Source organism: Triplophysa rosa, linkage group LG5, assembly GCF_024868665.1.
Source record: "Triplophysa rosa linkage group LG5, Trosa_1v2, whole genome shotgun sequence".
In the NCBI taxonomy this organism is placed as follows: Eukaryota; Metazoa; Chordata; class Actinopteri; order Cypriniformes; family Nemacheilidae; genus Triplophysa; species Triplophysa rosa.
Window position 1 is genome coordinate 15,687,702 of NC_079894.1, and position 17,268 is coordinate 15,704,969.

At 37.2% G+C, this 17,268-nt stretch overlaps 2 protein-coding genes across 2 annotated transcripts; both read right to left on the minus strand.

Moving 5' to 3' along the window:
* Positions 1–103: 103 nt before the first annotated feature.
* Positions 104–3,937, minus strand: wu:fc46h12 (uncharacterized protein LOC568958 homolog). Its single transcript, XM_057333559.1, has 6 exons — positions 3,902–3,937; positions 3,727–3,811; positions 1,794–1,903; positions 1,198–1,317; positions 1,006–1,084; positions 104–897 (listed from the first exon to the last, which is right to left on the minus strand). The coding sequence occupies exons 1-6, from the start codon at positions 3,935–3,937 to the stop codon at positions 809–811; spliced, it is 519 nt and encodes a 172-aa protein (XP_057189542.1). The 3' UTR covers positions 104–808.
* Positions 3,938–4,275: 338 nt separating this feature from the next.
* LOC130554267 (Y+L amino acid transporter 2) lies at positions 4,276–16,921 on the minus strand. The gene is made up of 10 exons (XM_057333780.1): positions 16,712–16,921; positions 14,565–15,091; positions 9,308–9,433; positions 8,772–8,916; positions 8,240–8,363; positions 8,051–8,154; positions 7,510–7,606; positions 6,617–6,766; positions 6,328–6,511; positions 4,276–5,589 (listed from the first exon to the last, which is right to left on the minus strand). The coding sequence occupies exons 2-10, from the start codon at positions 15,088–15,090 to the stop codon at positions 5,495–5,497; spliced, it is 1,551 nt and encodes a 516-aa protein (XP_057189763.1). The 5' UTR covers position 15,091; positions 16,712–16,921; the 3' UTR covers positions 4,276–5,494.
* Positions 16,922–17,268: the final 347 nt, after the last annotated feature.

A 17,268-nucleotide genomic window follows, 5' to 3' on the forward strand; every position in this document is an offset into this window, starting at 1 on the left:
TATTTAAATATTATAATTATAAAACAATAGAAATGTCACACAATGCTGCTGTCATGCTGCACACACTTTTCAGAGAGGATCTATAACAGAAACTTTGGTATGTTGATGTGTAGGACAGTGGTTCTCAAACTGGGGGCCTAGCTGGATCCAGGGGGGCCACAGATTTTGTGTCATTTTATGTAATATTGAAATGTACCATATATTTTATGCAATTAAACAAAAATAAGACCACCAACTAAAAGAATTGACATTCCAGCATTGTATAACTGAATATGTTTTTGGTTTAAATAAAATTCTACGTTTAAGATTATAAGGCTTTATTTGAGGGGCAGCAGAGCGATGTATCTACACAAAGGGGCCTTACAACGAAAAAGTTTGAGAACCACTGTATTAGGAATATGTCCTCAATATGTCATTTAATCAAAATCCAGTCACGCAAGTCAAACATGCGTAAGTCATACACGCTTTACAGTAAGCTTGAGATTCATTTTTGGAAAGAATTTGCTGAGTGTTATGAACTATTTAACAGTGGCAAGGTGCCCGTTTGAAACTGAAGCACTACTTAAGAAATTGAAGTGTGCTATCAATGCACGACCTAACTACTGTATGCAATGAACCACGTTTAATTCATTGTTTTACAGTTCGTTTGACATTAAAACAATAATACATGCTGGTTCATATATGGTGAATTTGTTGAATGAGACATTACACATTTAAAGAATGAAGTGCTCAAGGAAATTCATAAACATCATACTGCAAGGTGTTTTTCAGTAAGTTATTTATGCATATGAAAGGAGCACACATCTGATCAGTAGATGGTGCAGTTGGCAGTCGAATGCTCTAGACAAATCCATTCATTTGTAAACTCCTTATAACCAACATCAACCAGTCCGCGTCCTGCCAACTGACACAAGAGAAATCCATATTTTAATACAATATCATTTTCATACTTCAATAGGTGTTTTGTAATAATAAAAAGTGTGAGGTTCAGGAATAAAGTCTCACCTTCGATCAGGTTATAGAGGGTGCAGTAGTTTGTGCCTTTGTCCGCCAGCATGGCCCATGTTTCCGAAACAGAAATGCCCTGTGGCGGACAAAAAATGTAAACATCACAAACATGATAACCATCAAAAGTGTTCTACGTGATAATTAAGAATATCACTTCAAACACTCTCAGTCAAACAATATAGTGGCAGCAGTGACTCTGAAAACTGAAGATCCCTCGGTGGGCACCAGGTCAAAGCTCAGATCCTGCACAGTATTCCACCGTCTGGAGGTGTGTTTGGCTATGATGCAGGAGGGTGTGGAGGAAATCAGCTGAAGATCACGGCTAGTTAAAGTCCCAGTGAAATAAAAAATGACAATGCCTATTTTTTCATGAAATATTGCAGCGTTTATTGTAAATAGTTTATCAATGTGGGTCATTCTCTTTTTAAAAATCGTGTGCCCTCATAATCTTTCATTAAAATCTGAAAATGCACTTCCGTCCTGTAGTGATTATCCATCTTAAATGACGTATATTAGACGGCTTGGGCGGAGCATCCGTTGACTCATCCCCTTCAACTGTCAGACTGCTGTCAGTTCTATTTCAAAATGCAACGGCGGTTTATATACATCCAATCAAGTCGCAGAGAACACGAAAGACACGCCAACTATTTTTCTCATTAGAAATTCCATTTCACTCGGAAATGCGTCAAAATACGGAAGTAAAAACGATCGCAACTGCCGGTTCAAGGGAACTTTGAAATCCTAATATACTTTACAGCTGTTGCATTTAACAAAGGTGATCTCACCTCATACATGCATTTCTCTCCGCCAGCGATACAGCCAGAAACACTTCTCCAAGCCTTGATCTGATTCACCAAAACAATCAAAACATCCTGGCATGGGATCCCAAATAGCCTATTAGAAATGAGAGAGGTATGGCATGTTCATGTAGAATCTCACCATGGTTCAACCTAATGATTTTTTGGAGAAAGCACAGACAATTCAATGTTCCTTGACTTGGTGAGTTAGATCTTCCGTTTTGACAAACTCTGTAGTAAAACTGCTAAAAAAAATACAACTGGATTCAAATAAAACTTGATTATAACCACTTGACGCAGTAGACCTATGGCTTTGTGAGTTTTGTAACAGCAACTGTTCTCATACATGGAACATAATCCAGACAATTTATATATGTTGAGACTTACTTTATGCATCTGTAATGGTGGGGCCTTTAGTAACATTTAGTAAGTGAAGGGTCACTTTTCACTTTGACTATTTTGCATGGTGAATAATAGATTATTACACCCCCTGTGGAAAGTTTGAGATTTGTCTTGGAGTAGACATATTCTACAGTTTAGTCATAGACTTTTTTTTGATTGGTCTCCTATGTCTATACAATTTACAGCATAATAAAGTTATTAATTGATAGAGTAAAAATGTACACAAAGGCTGAGGTCAGCCTCATGACATCATTCAAATTACTTAAAACAAGTTTACCAAAAAAACTGTTTATTATTTTAGAAGTTTAGAATTGCATTCACGTGTTTGACAATATGGTGAATGCATTTTGTATTAAAATATTACAGATGTTACCTTTACTGAACATTGCTATTCTCTAATATTATCCCCTACATTATTAACATTATTCTAAATCAGGGGTCTCCAACTTTTACGTAAGCGAGGGCTACCTGAAGAGATAAAATCATCTAGAGGGCTACTTGTTGATAAAATACTTTCAAACTTTAAACATGTGATGCATTATTTTTCAGTACACAGGACCAAATTTAGTTTTCTTTCACATATTCTTGCACTTGAATATATTAAAGCTTAAAACACGTGCTAATAATAACATTTTCATGACGGTTTAGTGACATATTCGTCAACTGTCCTGAGCATTATTGTTGAGCTCTGTGTTTCACGGGCACCTTACAGAGTTCATGCGGGCACCACGTTGGAGACCACTGTTCTAAATGATTTACATAGAACCATTTATCCAATACTCAACTCAACTTTATTTATAATAGCGCTTTTTACCATTTTCATTGTTACAAAGCAGCTGTACATGAGACATATTGACTATAACCAAAACAATTAAAGTTGTACCTGTAAAAACAAGAAAAAGGTGAAAACACAGAAGACAGACTTACCCACATACAAAACACTCCACACACACAATATGCACACATACTAACACACATAGACATAGACACACACACGGATGCGCGCGCACGCACATGCACACATAAGATAAATGAGAGAGAAGCACAGGTCAAATATTAAACAGACTATAAATTCCTATATGCAATATTAATTAAGTAAAACTTAAAAATTCTAAAGCAGCCCCCCCAGCCAGGCAAATAGTGCAAAACAGTATGCAAACGGTGGCGAGGAACCCAAAACTCTAATCGAGAAAAAAAACCTCAGGAGAACCCAGGCCCAACCAGGGGATTCCAGTGCCCCTCTGACAAAAGCTGCTGCCTCTGCACAAGCTCCAGAGAGCTTGCACAACAAGGCTAAATAAAAATAAATAACCTTACTAATAAGGTAAATTATAGTTTTAAGATTATCATTAATAATCTAATAGCATTTGAAATTTTGTAGATACAATACAGAACAATATTACATTCATCTTCTTTTCTCAACTAAATCTGAGTGGGGTTTCGAGAGTAATAAAATCCACCAAAAAAACGTCACTTTTCTAATACGAGTCCCCAATAATAAAAACAGCATCAGCATCTTAAATAACTTTGCACTGAGCGTGGAGTGGGTCTGCGGTTGCCATCAAACAGATGCCCAGCATTAGAGCCAATAACCAGGTTCTTGTCTGCACGGTGTCCAGTGATTTCCTTCGAAGATCTCACAGTGCTTCCTGCTACAGAGATGAAGTGGGAAAAGTGGTCTGATGTATATGTACAGTATATGTTTGGAGCAGCATCACAGTTGTCGTCATGAGGGATGTCAGAGAGGAAGATCCACAGCATTGATTATTAAAGGCCACATAGAAAAAAATGTACATCAAGATTCATATAAATGCATTTGTTTCACATATTCCCAGTATGGTTATGGTCATTTCAAAATGCTACACTATAATACAATACAAAACATGTATTTCATTGGTTGTCTCACTTTTCTTTTGGCCCTCAGAACATATTTTGTATGGCGTATATATTTTCATCTGCCAATGTGAAAAGTGTGATTCTTCAATTTCTTTTCTGTTAAACAGTGAAATCATAAAATTGAGCTTCATTATTTAATGACTCATCATGTGAATTTCATTGATTTCAACCAATGTAAAACTTTATTTCAATAATCAAAGACCACAACAGGAAACATACATTGCAATAAAACAATATTTCAAGAGATATATGTAAACAATTATACTATTACAACTTCTGATCTCCAAAAGATATTGGAAAATGAGGCATTGCACGGAGGTGCTTTAGTGTTTTGAACCAGTGTTTAAAATATTCCCAAATACTGTTCTAAAGTTCTAACTTAATGCAAGCTCAAATTTAACAGAATGAATCATTAACAAACTAAACTGCTTAAATTATAAATCATTTCATAAAAGCATTGTATTGCACCAAAAGCTCATATTGTTGTGCTGTAGAAACATCCATCTTTCACAATGACACCAGATCTTACAGAGTGCCATAGCTTTCTCTTTTCTATTAGCTGTCTGTAAGTTACCAAACCATGCCTGATCAAGCACATGGTCAAAAATGTCACAACCCATAAAGTGTTCAATGAACATCACTGTCAGGACAGCAGATCAAAGCTAAACTTTGTGTGAAAACTCCGGAACCAAAAGAATAAAAGTTGCGTGGGGCACTTATTTTAGCCACATCTAAGCAACATTTCCTGTTTCAAGAAAAAAAGCAGTACAGATACCAGTATAGTGAGATGCAGAAAAAGTACACCAATAACAAAATTACAAATGTAATTTCTACAATCTCAACTTTGTTTTACATTACTTTGATTTTACCAACAAAAAAGGAAGAATAAAATAAGAGATAGAGTTTTTCAACCATATATATATATATATCATGTCCCATAATGGCAGATGTGAAATTATTTCAATAATGCCTCCAGCTCTTCTGCTCTAAAAGCAGTCTTTTGCCTCATAGTTTCTTTTAGGCTAATACACTTTTGTACGAAGAGCTTTTTTTAGGTGAACAAAACATCTATTTTTATTGGCAATCAGAATAATAAAGACATCAAAACTTCTTCCTTATACAAAACTTAAAGATCTGATTGCAGGTAAAAATCAATAAACAAGTGATTAAACACACTATAGCCTACTTCAAAAACAAACATTCCCACAGTGTTTTGCTTTTGTATTTACACTGAGTAAGATAGATATATCTGAGATATCAGAAGAATTTAATCTCCATGAGATATTTACTGAACATTTTATAAATCCGATATTTGCTTTTGACAAATACTTCCTCCTTTTTTTGTGATGCAGAGATGAAATGTATTCCCCAGGTACATTCTCCTGAAACTGTTATTGAGTCTTGGCATCGCCTGACTTCTCTAGCACCTCATCCAGGTCAGTTAAACAGCAGTAACACACGATGTGAGTGTATTTGGTGACAGAAGCTGGCACAGAGGAAAGAGAGAGAGAGAGTAAAATCACAAGCCATAAGCCAAGAAGATTATTTGAGAGATGTACTGCTGTTCTTCTATTAAATGAGAACACGTCTGATGGTTGGTTGTGTTCTGGTTGTGACTACTGCAACGTTGTAATTCGCCACGTCCTTGATGCTCTCACAGAAATGAAGCATAACTGTGAACTTGCATGAACAATAGTCATGTGTTTGTTGGGGTGGAGACATGGCATCTGTGGTTGTCATTCTTTTACCGCATGACTATGTGAACCAGATAACTTTAAAACTGTAAAACAGTACAATCATACTGTTATACAGTACTGTAAAAGAGATTGCACATTTCCCTCACATTTCATTCGAGTATAATTTAATATAACACGAAATCTCAAATGTGCATTTATAGGTCCCGCTTATGCAATTTAGCGGCATCTAGCTGTGATGTTGCGAATTGCAACCAACGGCTCAAGATGTCGTCACGTTTTCGCTTCTTTGCCAAAGGAGTATTTACAAAACGCACTCTGTAGAGCAGTTTGTCCATTTAAGGCTACTGTAGAAACAACAAGTCCACGCAAGGGGACCCGCGGTGTATGTAAACAGAAATAGCTCAATATTCTCCAAATAAAATCACACACTGGACCTTTAATGCATTATGCTTACTAGGGCCTTGCATGTAGTTTTTAGTGTTTGCTACATCACAAAAATATATTTAATACATGTGTAAAATGCTCACCATTTAGTTTAGCGACCCATTTGGGCCTTTTCTCTTCTGGCAGATAGACACACAGATAATAGACAGGCACTCCAGACAGTGCAATTCCTATTCCTATGAGTGAGTTAATGGTGTCGCTGTAAAGTGGAACAATCACCAGGAACAGACTGCAGAAGCAGTAGATGAAGGGAAAGAACAATGTCAGCTGCAAAAGACAGAATAAAAACGACTCATAACCAGGTACGCCTAATATTCAATTCAAATGAACCCATCATGTAAGAACTGGATAAAAACGCATGAATCACGTTACCTTGACAGGTCTGTATCTGTCAGGCTGAGTGATCCGCAGGTAAATGAGTCCCGCCACGGACAGACCCACGAATAACCAGTAACTGAAGCTAAAGTAGCTGATGAGTTGAAACACATCCTCCACACACAAGAATATAAGGCCCATCACACCCTGCAAACACACCCACAAAACACCCACCTTTTATTCATACAGCATCATATATATCAAAGTCATTGTTAAAGACGAACTGATAAGGCATCTGACGTAACATATTTGTGAGCGAATCAGGATATTCAATGAGAAAAATATGTAGGTGGGAGTTTATCCATTGGGAATAAATTGGATAGAGGCTTATGACAGATGGGTGAAGGGTTGGTGTTGAAAATAAAAGGGTTGTCAGCTAAATAATAAAATTGTTTTAGAGGAGGAGTTGACATTACTAACTTACTAACATCAGTGAGGAATATCGCAAGAAATTTGCGATACAAAAGCTACAATATCGCTAGTATCACACGGCTAAGTTAAAAAAGAAAAACCAGAATAGTAATGGAACAAGATCAGAGGAAAGGAAACATGTAATCTTCATACATTACTACAAAGGCATATTTGGAATAAAAAGCACCAGTAAATACAATATGGATGGGTTATTTTATCTTAAAGATATTTGTTTAAGGTTTTGATTTGGTTATAAATGATAAAGATCAGTGAGAGGGTGCAAAAAAGATAATGCGTAATTTAAAACTAAATTACAGTTTTTGGTATAGAATCTATGACTAACATTTTAAGTATACAGTAAATTCTAAACGGTATTGAATATGGCACCAGTAACAGCTAATGATAGTTTGTATTATTTATCTGGTTTAAAGAGTCTACATGATAACTAAAGCAGAAGTAAAGAGTCTGTTGAGACTTACATTGAAGAGAAGAGCAGGTATTGGAGTATACCGCTCAGCATGAATCAGACTTAAACTGTTGGGCAGGTGACCCTCTCTTGCCCCCACAAAAAACAACCTGATGGGACACAGTGATGCTTTGGTTAAAAAAAGTTTTTCATACATAACTTAATAGAACTTATACTGTATAGCTATAGCAAGGATGATTTGAAGAACCATTTTGTTTGTATTTTTGTAAAAGGAGTAGTTCACCCTCAAAATGAAAATTCTGTTATCATTTACTCACCCTCAAACCTGTTTGACTTTCTTTCTTCCGCAGAACACAAAAGAAGATGTTTTGAAGAATGTTGTTAACAGCCCCCCATTCACTTACATTGGTTACAATAGAAGTGAATGGGGGCTGTGCTGTTCTGTTACCAACGTTTTTCAAAATATCTTCTTTTGTGTTCTGCGGAAGAAAGAATGTCATGCAGGTTTGAAATGACAAGAGGGTGAGTAAATGATGACAGAATTTTCATTTTGAAGGTGAACTACTCCTTTAAGATTAAATGGAACATCTTACCTCGAGGCAGCTATAACAGAGGCATTGAGACCTCCATAACAAGACATGGCCACAGCAATAGGCATGATCCAGCTAAAAGGACCAAGCACTTGATTCCCAAAGGTCTAAATATAGAGACAGAAATTGAGGATTTAATCAATACAGATCACTCATGAACACATATAAAATACTCAAAATAAAAATCCTTACAACAGCCACCGCGTCACTACCCATAAAAGAAGGTATGTCCAGAACCACATAATACGCCACATTGGTCAGTAGATATATGATGGTAACTATTGGCATGGAGATGGCTATTGCGAGAGGAAGATTCCTATAAACAAACAGAGAAAAACAAATAAGGATAAATCACTTGTGTTGTGTTATTTCTCATTTGTACGTTTGACGTTTAGAATCTGATTAGTGAAAAATATATAAATGTAGATGCCTCATGTGCTTGGTCATGAAATGTTTCGATATTTCAATAATTAATTTGAACTTAATTTAAATTTTTGGGTTAATTATTCCTTTATGTCATCTTAAATATATTTATACACTTTGATGTGGTTATAAATGTTCTGTTGTATTTTGTTCAAACGTTTGTGTAGTGTTAAAAACGGAAACAGGAAGTTATTCTGGACCAGTGTTAAACCAGCATCATTTGCGTCAACTGAAGTGGTCTATTCGTTGAATTGATGAGTTAAGTAAAATTAGTGAAGTAAAAAACGTCTTGCGATGAGACCTCTCTGGGTTTTGGATCTCCTCAGTGACAAAGTTAAGCGTGTCCCAGCCGGAGTAAGAGAACAGAGCAGAATAAAGAGCAAGAGCAATGTTTCCCGCCTCCATAGAAGAACCCTCAAATGGATTGTTGAAGTTTTTCGTTTCTCCTGTGGAGAACATTAACGTATGAGAGAAACGAGAGAGAAAATTAAAATGTTGATCAGACCATAAGTGCTTAAGTTATCAGTTTATGTCAAACAACAAAACCAGTAGGCAGAGTCTGAAATGTGTTTAAAAAACACTTCCTTGTTCATTGTTATGTAATTTGGTAGTTGACAAATAAACCATACTGTACATGTGTCCTATGGTGTGACAGCAAAAAAAAGTAGATAAATCGCTAATGCCGTTTTATATTATAGATATGAATAACAATCATATAAAATAATGTATAATTAACAGTTGGGTGCTGTCACACCGTAGGACACATTTACGGTTTATTGTCAACGACCCAAATACATGACAAACTCTCTTACAAATCCACATTCAAACTTATATTACCATTTATTATCTTAATGATGCCCACTGTGATGACAAGGATTAGAGACAGGATCTTGGTATATGTGAATATGTCTTGAAGCAAAGTGCCCCACTTCACATAAGCACAGTTTACGAAGATCAGAAGACCTGCGGGAAGATGAGAGACAACAGTTTACCATCATTTAAAGGGATAGTTTACACAAAAATAAAAATATTTTAATTATTTACTCTCTCTCGTGTCATTCCACACCTGTATGACTTTCTTTCTTCTGCAGAACACAAAAGAAGGAGTTGGCCCCCATTGACTTCCATTGTATGGATACAAAACCATTAAGACATAATATCATCTTTTGTGTTCCACAGAAGAAAGGGTCATATACAGGTTGAGGGTGAATAAACAATGACTATGAACACCAATAAAATGAAAATGTCTGTCTAATACGCTCACTACCGTTTCAAAAGGAAGATTATTTCTAGGATTCTCCCAAAATCATTTGGAAACATTTAAGGGCTCTGCATACTACATTCGAAATCGAAAAACGACTATCTGTGACCTGATTTCGAACAAAATCTGGTCCAAACGACAATTCGTTTCACTAGTTCGCAGCAGCAAATCAAACAGAACTCTCCGGGAAAGTTTGTGTTGGCCGGTAAACACCCTTGAGCCACCATTGGTCCATGGCCATTGCGTAATAAGTGGGTGTGTTGTTTGTGTGGCCACGTGCGCAGAGGCTATTTGGATACGTCATGTAAACCCCGCCTCCAGAAACAAAGGGGTGTTGGATTGTTTGAAAACACTATACCGTCTCTCAACGTTTTCGAGCTTCGTTTTACCCCCAAACGCAGAACAAAAGCACATTTCACATGGACTATGCCGAGCCCTTAACTCCCAGAATCTCAAAATACACACAGAACTGTTATGAAAGAAGCTCTTTTGTTTGGTCTTGGTTTCATTTTACTCAGCAACCACAAGTTTCGGTTTGCATGATTAGTAAGTAAATTGTTTGTGATGTTACAACTTGTCCACGTGCATTGGGTGGATCATATCCCTACTTTCTGAGAACACATTCTGCTCTATCTGGAAATTGTGTGAAGGCAACAGCTGCCAAGGAAAGAGAAAGAAAACTATTTGAGTGAAACCAGTGAAAATGGGGCAGAAATATGAAGAAGTAATACTGCTACTATAATAGATGGGAAAAGTGGTTTAGACCTACCAAAATTAATACATAGAGAGGTTTCTGTATTAAGCATGTATTAGGTATTCAAATTCTATCATGTATGACTATTATTCAATACTATGATGTATATATAAGAGTGGCATGAAACTGCCATCTCATAGCTCCGTTGTATGGTTTTCAAGGGATGTCTCAGTTGTTGATCTTTCACCTAGATACCAAAATTGTCTGCTGAGTCATAAAAAGCGTGTTTGCGTGCAACTAAAATAATCTGGCCTAGTTCTCAGAGACCCAGAGACAGAGGGGTCACAACACCTGTGCCCGGTTTCACAGACAAAGCTTAAGAGTGGTCCCAAACTCAAATTTAAGTTTGACCTGTCTTAACTGAAAATAATTTGCCCTGACATATCTTAAAATATGTCATTGCCATTGTTTTGTCTCAAGAGGCACATCAGTAATATTTCTATCTAAGGCATTTTAATAAAAGTGATTTAAATATCCTAATTTTACTAAGGCATAGTCCTGGTTTAAGCTAAGCCTTGTGTCCATCTAGATTGAAAAAGCTTCTAGATATTAGATGCCAATACCCAATATGTGCCACAAATTATTATTTTGAAGCATTGACACAGTCACTCTTAATCATCCACGTATCCGCTGTATGGGTTGTCAGACATGCCTCTAGTTCCTTAAGATTCAAAGCCAGTGGAAAGCTAACTAAGACGTTTCCCATGCGGGATCGTGCAATAAATCTGTTGAAAGACCGCAGTCTCAAGGAAATGCAAACTTCTTTGGTGTCAATTCAGCAATAGAAATGGTTGAAATTAGTTCTGTCAGCATCTAGGATATCTTGGATGCATCTCGGGAAAGTTAAATGAAGAACTAAAGGTTGCCTATTAAAGTTTCTTTGTATACTGTATGTGTAGGCAATGAATCAACATTCCGAATTTCCTCATTTTCCTGAAACTCCTCAGCTCTGTTGCATATGTTGCATTTTTTGTCTGAATTTAAAAGAAGGCTCTTCCCACATACAGTACATTAGAGTGTATCAATGGTCTCGTTTTACAGAAAATCCTCTAAATTTTAACTGTTTGACAATAATTTGACAACTATTCAATGTTATGTTAAATTCAGACCTTATGTTCTTTTATGACATAAATGCTAAATTGATAGGACTTGTAAGAAAGCTGAGGTTCTAACCTTTCAAAAGATACCATATATGTCTAGTTTTGTGTTCCACAATTTATTGATTTGATGATGCAATATTGGACACACCTGTGGGTCTGCAGAGTTTAAAAGGTTTGCAAAAACTGATAACATACTAAAGAACATTTATGAAAAAATGAAACACTTTCAAGGTACTAATCAGTTTGCACTTGTATTCATACTATTTTGAATAATAATAATAATAATAATAATTTTGAATAATAATAATAATTTTGAATAATAATCATTCAGTACCAGGATATGAAATAAAAACAAGAAGAAAAGAATAAGAAATAAAAAGTGTCCACTAAATGCATTTAAATCCTCTAATTATGCTCATTTAATTTTAATCTGAAAATTATAGGCAGGTGTATAAGAACTAATCTGCAGTAAATAGCCTTACAGGAGCAGAAAAGAATAGCCCTTTGACAAACATTAGTACATCAGTGCTCCAGGACCACATGCAATGACATTTGCAAGGATCTAGCATAAGACTTGATTCTATTCTTTAAAGAGTACATAACTAGAGATTTTTAAGGTCCTACTTTGGTTTATGGAGTGTCCAACAACAAGTTTATGTACATAGAAGGTGTAAAAACACTATTATTTCGTAATAATAGGCAGTTATTCTTACCTTTACTTCTTGACTCACTCTTAAATGATTCATTTCGCGATTCATATATCTAATCCCCTCCTTTCCGCTAGCCTAGTCTGATGTGATTAGTGCTGTAGTACTCGAGTCCGGTCTCGGAATCGAGTCCGGACTCGAGATGTTTTTTAATGGTCTCAGACTTGTCTTGGACTCGTTGGTATTTGAACTCGGACTTGGTCATTGGTCTCGAAAATGTTCTAGTCGGTCTCGTCCGAGTCCAGCGATATATTTTTTATTTTCTCCTTCAAAACAAAACATTGATAGAGCAATATTCTTGTGATCTGAAAACTAATGATCCGAAAACTGTTGCCGACTCTCGACTCTAGAACGAGGGCTGCGCGTGCTCATAAGTTCTCTTTTCACACAGCAGTTCAGTTCAGTGTGTGCTGTTGTTGTAACTAAATAACTCTGGTATATTGGTTCAAGTCCGCGGGACTGTCATGCACGCCAGAAAGTGAACAACTAATTTGAGAATTAATTAATTAATTTGTGGATAATATTAAGTGTTTACGGGAGACGCTAAACGGGAACGATTCAGCTGAACTGGTTCCACCGGTTCACTAAAAAGAAAGAACCGGTTCAAATGAACGATTCGTCCGCGGCGCGAACCAGCGTCGATCATTCATCAGGCACGATGTCAGCGAGCAGCGGCATAATACAGATTGGTTTTACAAACCATAATAAATGTATCGACAGTGCGCTTAAAAGGAAACTTTTTGCAACAAAACTTTCCCCGAAACATGTGGGACAACATCCAATTTCGTAAGACACCTGCAAAGGCATCACAAAGAGAGGTAAGTTAATGCCATGTTTCAGAGTTAGCATTGCATTTGAGTATTTTAGAAAGTTTGGAAAGTAGGGCTTAAAGATAAGATTGATCGTATTTTTATTGTCATTGTGATGAACATGTTATTTAAGGATGGACACCGACGTGCTTATAAACGGGCTTATAAACGAGCCGTTGAGCCTCTGCTCTTTCAAGCGGCTCCTCTATCGAACACGCACGTGCACGGGCAGGCGCGCGCACGCACGCACACACACACGCACAAAAGTGTTCATTGCTGCACAACCTTGCTGTTAGGAGGGCTGATAAAAAAGTTCCTTAAAAAAGTAATAAACAGTTACACTTCGGCTTTGTGACTTTAGTGCTATACCTATATAGTAAAAATAAAATGACCTTATTCTATCTGCTTTTTGATCATTACAAACAATAATGAAAATGATTATCTTAGAATAGAAGATATGCTGTCTCTTGCATCACATAAATTATCAATAGTTAAGTATGTGGTCTTGTAGTCATGATTTTTTTCTGTCTCTGTCTTGACTGTCTCAATTGGACTCGGTCTTGACTTGGACTCGAACCTCTTTGGACTCGGACTTGACTTGGACTCGAACCTCTTTGGACTCGGACTTGACTTGGACTCGAACCTCTTTGGACTCGGACTTGACTCGGTCTCGACTAGTCCTGGTCTTGGACTTGTCTTGGACTCGACAATGGTGGACTTGACTACAGCCCTAGATGTGATTGGTCAGATGGTCTAGTCTGCTGTGATTGGTCTACCGCGAATGAGGCTCACGAGCTACAGTGTTTGGGGGAGAAGAGTGAAGTTTTCGCGGGCAGTCCTAGCAAAACGTAGGCGGGGACTATATGTAGTGATGTAAATCTGCGGCGGTTCGCGAATCGTACTAGGGATGACTCGTTTGCGTGATTCAGAGTCGACTCCCTTTTTTTCCAAGCCAATAACTTTGTTATTCATTCACCTTCGGCTTTACAACTTGGTAGACTTTCAAACATGGCAACATTACATACTGCAGGAAATGTAATTTCATGTAAGATCATGTAATCATGATCTCATGTTATGTACTTGTTAATATCTGATCAGATAATTTGCAATCAATTGAGAAGGACCATCTCCCTGCTCTCATTGGTTAAACCTAAATGACCTTGGTGAGATCAACTTAAAAACTACTTCAGAGACATCTGTGAATGTTTAACAATGAGACCAGTAAGGAATTTAAGAAAGTGAATAAGGTCAATTTTACATTGACCATAAAGGGATATTCGCCCCCAAAATGAAAATGCTGTCATTAATTACACCACGACAATTTTTCCAAATTTCTTTCTTTGTGTTCAGCAGAACAAAAAAATATATACATAAAATAAGTGAGAAAATGATGGAAGAATTTTCTTTTCTGGGTGGAGTATCCCTTCAAGAAGCAATCACGATTTCTTTCATTGACAACTCACAGAGACAAGCCGCCGCTATCAGTCTAACAGCATCATACGGAGGCTGACACGTGGGGTAGAGAGCTTCCACCAGGTAGTTGGCAAACGTCAGCGAGATGACAGCTTGGCTGGCCGGCTCGATCAGTAGAATGGATGTCCACAGTCGGATAAAGGCAAGGAAACCACCGAAAGCTTCCAGGATGTACGCATAACTAGCTCCAGACTTTGTAATGGTGGTTCCAAGTTCTGCGTAACACAGAGCGCCAAATACAGAGAATATGCCACCGAGAGCCCAGATAACCAGAGAAAGACCGTAGGAGGCGCTGTACATCAACACACCTTTGGGCGACACAAAAATCCCCGAGCCAATCATGTTACCCACGATTAAACAGATGCCATTGCCGAGAGATATCTCTCTCCTCATGATCATCTTCTCGTCCTGCTTATCTGGACCATTGCAGGAATCAGCTGTTTTCTTCAGATCCAGGTTTGAATCTTCTTTTGACCCTGGACAGAGCCTTTGGCTTATAGACATTAGTTTCTTCATGCTGCAGGAACATGAAAAGTATTAAAGGCATTATTTTGTCTCCATTATCTTTCACAGTGAATAGTTTTGTTTTATAATCAACTTGATTTCTTGCTTTTGACTACTTGCCAGAAAACTTCATTACTTCATTTTACACTTAATCTTTCAGCAAGCAAGCAAACTGCATGATGTGTATAGAGGATTATACAGTGAGGGAAATAATGATTTGATCCCCTGCTGATTTTGTAATTTTGCCTGCTTACAAAGAAATGAAGGGTCTATAATTTTTATGGTGGGTTTATTTTAACTGATAGAGACAGAATATTAAATAAATCAAGTGAAAAAATGTTATAAAGGTTATAAATTGATTTGAATTTCAGTCAGTGAAATAAGTATTTGATCCCCGAGAAAAAATAACTTTGTACTTGGTGGAGAAACCCTTGTTGGCAAGCACAGAGGTCAGACATTTCTGATAGTTGGTCACCAGGTTTGCACATGTGTCAGGATACATTTAGTCCACTCCTCTGTCAATCTTTAAGGTTTCTTGGCTGTCACCCAGCAAATTGGAGTTTTAGCCTCCTTCACAGAGGTTCTATAGGACTAGGGTCTAGAGACTGGCTAGGACATTTAATGTGCTTCTCCTTAAGCCACTTTTTGGTTGTCTTGGCAATATGTTTTGGGTCTTTGTCATGTTAAAGGCACATGCACGACCCATCTTCAGTAATCTAGTTAAGGAGAGGAGGTTCTCGTCCAAGATTTTATGGTACACTGGCCCGTCCCTCAGCCCCTCAATGCGGTGAAGTCATCCATTACCCGTAGCAGAGAAAAAGCTCTAAAGCAGAATGTTTCCAACACTGTGCTTCTCTGTAGGGATGGTGTTCTTGGGGTCATAGTCAGCATTTCTCTCCCTCCAAAAACAGGAGTCCATTTTGGTCTCACAGCACTTTCGCCAAAGCCTTTTCTGAATAATTTTGATGTTCATTGTCAAACTTAAGACGAGCCAGTCGGGCCTTCTTGGGCAGGAGGACCTTGCGGGTGCTTCAGGATTTCAGTCTACTGTGGCATAGCGTGCTACCAATGTGTTACCAATGTTTTGCTTGCTAACTGTTTTCCCAACTGTCTTGAAATCATTAACAGGCTTCTTCCGTGTAGTTCTGGGCTGATCTTTAACCTTTCTCATGATCATCTTTACTCCATTGGGGAAAACTAGCAGGGAGCTCCAGACCACGGGCATTTAGTTATTTAGTATTTCTTCTATTTCCAAATAATCGCACCAACAGATCAAATACTTATTTCACTGACTGAAATGCAAATCAATTTATAACCTTTATATAACATTTTTTCCCCTGATTTTTTTAAATATTCTGTCTCGATCATTTAAAATAAACCTACCATAAAAATTATAGACCCTTCATTTCTTTGTAAGCAGGCAAACTTAAAATCAGCAGGGGATCAAATCATTATTTCCCTCACTGTATGTAATCTTTCTGTAGTTATTGAGGTCTTAAGCACAAAGTGCAAAAAAATGGTTTGTAAGACCATAACTTTCATGTAGAAGAGAAGCTTTAAGTTTGAACTTACTTACAGCAATACACAAAACAGACACTGAGGGCCATTTTTAATAAACAAAGTTATACTTTACCTTTATTCATGCGAGATGGAATGCTGTGGAAAAAAATCAAGTGGCTAGATTTTGGAGAGGAAGGATGAACAGATGGGTTATGCTAGTTAACTGTACAATGGTAATTCCGGTTAGAACAGAGAAAGTTAGACTGTGACAAGTGCTGTCACAATTCTTGACCGCATAGAGAACCTCATGTGTTTTCCACCACAAGCAAGATGGCTTCTAGAGTTCCTCTGTCTATTTTAAGAGGTCTGTTCTCAGAGAGAGAGAGAGAGAGAGAGAGAGAGAGAGAGAGCGAGAGAGAGAGAGAGAGAGAGAGACTTTAAACCTTTAAACTCGCCTCTGGGTTTAGCATTCAAAAATATGTCATCCCTGCAGTACCCTATTGCAGAGAAGCAGAAAGTTTTCTTAGAAATGAACAAAACTGTTACATGTTTGTATACAGAGTAACAGCCTTGTTTCTTTATCATAAAAGCTTCTTAAATCATAAAATATTTCTCAAGCCTTGGTTTTAAAAGGACATCATTGTTTAAAGTGGTTAAAATGTATCAAGTGATTAAAACTTGATACATTAG